The sequence below is a fragment of the Penaeus monodon genome, chromosome 42 (assembly GCF_015228065.2).
Source record: "Penaeus monodon isolate SGIC_2016 chromosome 42, NSTDA_Pmon_1, whole genome shotgun sequence".
NCBI classification, from domain to species: Eukaryota; Metazoa; Arthropoda; class Malacostraca; order Decapoda; family Penaeidae; genus Penaeus; species Penaeus monodon.
Window position 1 is genome coordinate 6,328,509 of NC_051427.1, and position 2,500 is coordinate 6,331,008.

The 2,500-nt window shown below is 46.5% G+C and overlaps 1 protein-coding gene across 1 annotated transcript in view; it reads left to right on the top strand.

Annotated features, from left to right (window-relative positions):
* The window catches only part of LOC119599095 (vegetative cell wall protein gp1-like), a 9,446-nt gene extending 7,118 nt beyond the window's left edge, over positions 1 to 2,328 (top strand). Inside the window, exons 3-4 of the mRNA XM_037948853.1 lie at positions 1,440 to 1,594; positions 2,266 to 2,328. Of these exons, the coding sequence (XP_037804781.1) occupies positions 1,440 to 1,594; positions 2,266 to 2,328 (218 nt within the window). The remainder of the gene's footprint in view (positions 1 to 1,439; positions 1,595 to 2,265) is intronic.
* The last annotated feature ends 172 nt before the right edge of the window (positions 2,329 to 2,500 follow it).

The window sequence follows — 2,500 nt, forward strand, 5'->3', positions numbered from 1 at the left end:
ACGTTATCCATTCTCTCCCCTTCCCCACGTCTCCCTCTCCCCCTTCACCCTACCCTTTCCCTTCCCCCACCCTTCACCCTTTTCCCTTTCCTCCCCCCTTCACCCTACCCTTCCTTCCCTCACCTTCACCCTTCCTTCTCCCCTCACCTAAAACCCTCCTTCATTCCCTCAGCTTTACCAAACCTTCCCCACTCCCAATCTCCCTACCCCTTCCCTCTCCCATCAGGTTTTCCCTCCCTCCCTTTACCTTCCCCTTCCTCCCCCTCCCCTTCCCTCCTTCCCCTTCACCCTTTTCCTTCTCCCTCTCCCCTTCACCCTTCCTTCCCTCTCCCTCTTCACCCTTTTCCTTCTCCCTCTCCCCTTCACCCTCCCCCTTCTCCCTCTTCACCCTCCCCCTTCTCCCCCTCACCCTTCCCCTCCTTCTCCCCTTCACCCTTCCCCTCCTCTCCCTCTTCACCCTTCCCCTCCTTCTCCCCTTCACCCTTCCCCTCCTTCTCCCCCTTCACCTCTCCCCCTCTCCCTCTTCACCGTTCCCCTCCCTCTCCCTCTTCACCTTCCCCTCCCTCTCCCTCTTCACCCTCCCCCTTCTCCCCCTCACCCTTCCCCTCCTTCTCCCCTTCACCCTTCCCCTTCTCCCTCTTCCTATAGGTTTAATGATGGGTTAGATTGACACGTGTGAGATAGTCACAGTAGTTGTTAATACGATTATCATAATAAGCGGGTACACACACACTACTCTCACAGGCCAAGATACACATGTATTGTGTGTGTGTGTGTGTGATGCTGTACTTGTTTTATAACAAAGGGGCGAGGGAGAGAGGGGGAGAGAGAGAGAGAGAGAGAGAGAGAGAGAGAGAGAGAGAGAGAGAGAGAGAGAGAGAGAGAGAGAGAGAGAGAGAGAGAGACAGACAGACAGACAGATAAGCAACGAGATAGACATACTGTCCTTGACAGCCAGAGAAAGAGGGAATAGAGAGAAGGGGAAGGAAAGAAAGAGAAGGGGAAGAAAAGGAGGAAAAAGAAGAAGGAAAGGAGGGAAGAGAAGGGGAAGGGTTAGAAATAGACAAACAGATAGATAGATAGATAGTCATCTCTCTTTGAGATAGATAGATACATAGTAGATACATAGATACATAGATAGATAGATAGAGAGAGAGGGGGGAGAGAGAGAGAGAGAGAGAGAGAGAGAGAGAGAGAGAGAGAGAGAGAGAGAGAGAGAGAGAGAGAGAGAGAGACTAAGACAGACACTAAGAGAACTAGAGAAAGAAAGAAAGAAAGAAAAGAAAGACGGAAAAAGGAAAAAAAAAAGAGAGACAGCAAAATAACAAATAACAACAAGAAACAAAGACACACACACACAAACAATACAATCACAACAACAACAAAACGATCTACAAATAAACAAACACGTCATAAAACGTCCTTTTTCACCCTCACAGGCGTCAGCGTGGCTTCTGCACTAAGGACCAAAGTCAGGCGTCGTTACACTGGATATCAGACCAAACAGCTGGAGAAATGGTTTGAGGAATATAAATACATCACACCACAGACGAGGAAGATTATTGCTTGTGAGCTTGATTTAAGGGAACGCCAGGTAAGTGGGATAAAGTGGAAGGGGGAGAAAGAGAGAAAGAGAGAGGGAGAAAGGGAGGAAGAGAGAGGGGGGATGAGAGGGAGAGAGAGAAAAAGGGGGGGTGGAGAGAGAGAGAGAAAAGGGGGGGTGTAGAGAGAGAGAATGTGTGAGAGAGAGAAAGATGAGGGAATGAGAGAGAGAAAAAAGAGGGAAAATGAGAGAGAGAGGGGGGGGGGGAGAGAGGGAGAAAGAGAGAGAAAGAGAGAGATGGAATTTGGGCTGGGAGAAAGAGGAAAGGATATGAGAGAGAGAGAGAAAGTGAGAGAAAGGGTGGAATTAGAGAGAAAAAAAGACAGAGAGAAGGAAGAGGAGGAGGAGGAGGAGAGAGAGAGAGAGAGAGAGAGAGAGAGAGAGAGAGAGAGACAGAGAGAGAGAGAGAGAGACAGAGAGAAGAGAGAGAGACGAACAGACAGAAAAAAGACAGAGAGAAGGAAGAGGAGGAGGAGGAGGAGAGAGACAGAGAGAGAGAGAGACAGAGAGAAAGAGAAAGAGAAAAAGAGAAACAAGAGAGAGAGAGAAAGATTTATCAAAATATTTCTGCTCAATATCAATATTTAAAAGTAAATATTCTCTTCAAGTCTTCTTCTTCTCTTTCCTTCTCTCTTCTCCCTTATTTCCCCTTTTTATCGCAGGTGAAGACGTGGTTCCAAAACAGACGAGCGAAGGAGAAGCGAAGACGAGCCAGTGTGAGTTGAGGTTTTTTTCTTGTTGTTTTTATCCTGTTTTTTTCTTGTTGTTTTTATCCTGTTTTTTCTTGTTGTTTTTGTTTTTGTTTTTCTTGTTGTTTTTATCCTGTTTTTTTCTTGTTGTTTTTATCCTGTTTTTTTCTTGTTGTTTTTATCCTGTTTTTTCTTGTTGTTTTTATCC